We start from the raw sequence: 1,153 nt of genomic DNA on the forward strand, positions 1-1,153 counted from the left end.
CCCAGCCTTTCCCCTGCGCCCCGTTGTTGGCGTCAGCGGCATCCTCCCCGCCCGCGTCGTCTTCCTCCTCGTTCTCCTCCTCCTCCTCCTCCGCCTGCTCATCCTGGGCATCAGGGTTTTCCCCCACCACCGCGTTCTCTGCTGGGGGGTTAGCAGGCTGCTCGGGGGCAACATTTTCAGCACCATTTCCTCCAGCTGGAGCCTAAAATGACAGAACAGACCAGAAATTTGGCTAACTTGTCTCAGTTTTGCTGTATTTCCAAATTGTATTCTCCTTTCTAAAAAAACAAAACTAGCAAACAGACAAAAACTCAGTAATACTAAAATTCCAAAAAATCAGCTCTCAAGGGCATCTCTTCTAAATGTATCTGAATTTGTACCAACTTGGTAATATAAGAACACAACTCACTTAACAGTATATACGTTCATTCAGTATAATTTAGAGATTAACATTTCACAAAGCATTATAGAAAATACATGAACAAATCTGGCTTTTTTTTTTATGTTTCAATCTTTATTTATTTATTTATTTATTTTCAATTTTAATTAAAAAAAATTATACATGTGTTCCCCATCCTGAACCCTCCTCCCTCCTCCCTCCCCATACCATCCCTCTGGGTCGTCCCAGTGGACCAGCCCCAAGCATCCAGCATCGTGCATTGAACCTGGACTGGCATCTCGTTTCATACATGACATTTCACATGTTTCAATGCCATTCTCCCAAATCTTCCCACCCTCTCCCTCTCCCACAGAGTCCATAAGCCTGTTCTATACATCAGTGTCTCTTTTGCTGTCTCGTATACAGGGTTATCGTTACCATCTTTCTAAATTCCATATATATGCGTTAGTGTACTGTATTGGTGTTTCTCCTTCTGGCTTACTTCACTCTGTATAATAGGCTCCAGTTTCATCCACCTCATTAGAACTGATTCAAATGTATTCTTTTAATGGCTGAGTAATACTCCATTGTGTATATGTACCACAGCTTTCTTATCCATTCATCTGCTGATGGACATCTAGGTTGTTTCCATGTCCTGGCTATTATAAACAGTGCTACGATGAACATTGGGGTACACGTGTCTCTTTCCCTTCTGGTTTCCTCAGTGTGTATGCCCAGCAGTGGGATTGCTGGATCATAAGGCAGTTCTATTTC

The 1,153-nt window shown here is 42.7% G+C and overlaps 1 protein-coding gene across 1 annotated transcript in view; it reads right to left on the bottom strand.

Moving 5' to 3' along the window:
- MARCH6 (membrane-associated ring finger (C3HC4) 6, E3 ubiquitin protein ligase) overlaps positions 1-1,153 on the bottom strand; it is a 62,615-nt gene that overhangs the window by 40,909 nt on the left and 20,553 nt on the right. The window contains exon 7 of the mRNA XM_010847538.1: positions 13-202. Coding sequence (XP_010845840.1) covers positions 13-202 — 190 coding nt within the window. The remainder of the gene's footprint in view (positions 1-12; positions 203-1,153) is intronic.

This window comes from Bison bison, unplaced genomic scaffold (genome assembly GCF_000754665.1).
Source record: "Bison bison bison isolate TAMUID 2011002044 unplaced genomic scaffold, Bison_UMD1.0 scf7180017864250, whole genome shotgun sequence".
In the NCBI taxonomy this organism is placed as follows: domain Eukaryota; kingdom Metazoa; phylum Chordata; class Mammalia; order Artiodactyla; family Bovidae; genus Bison; species Bison bison.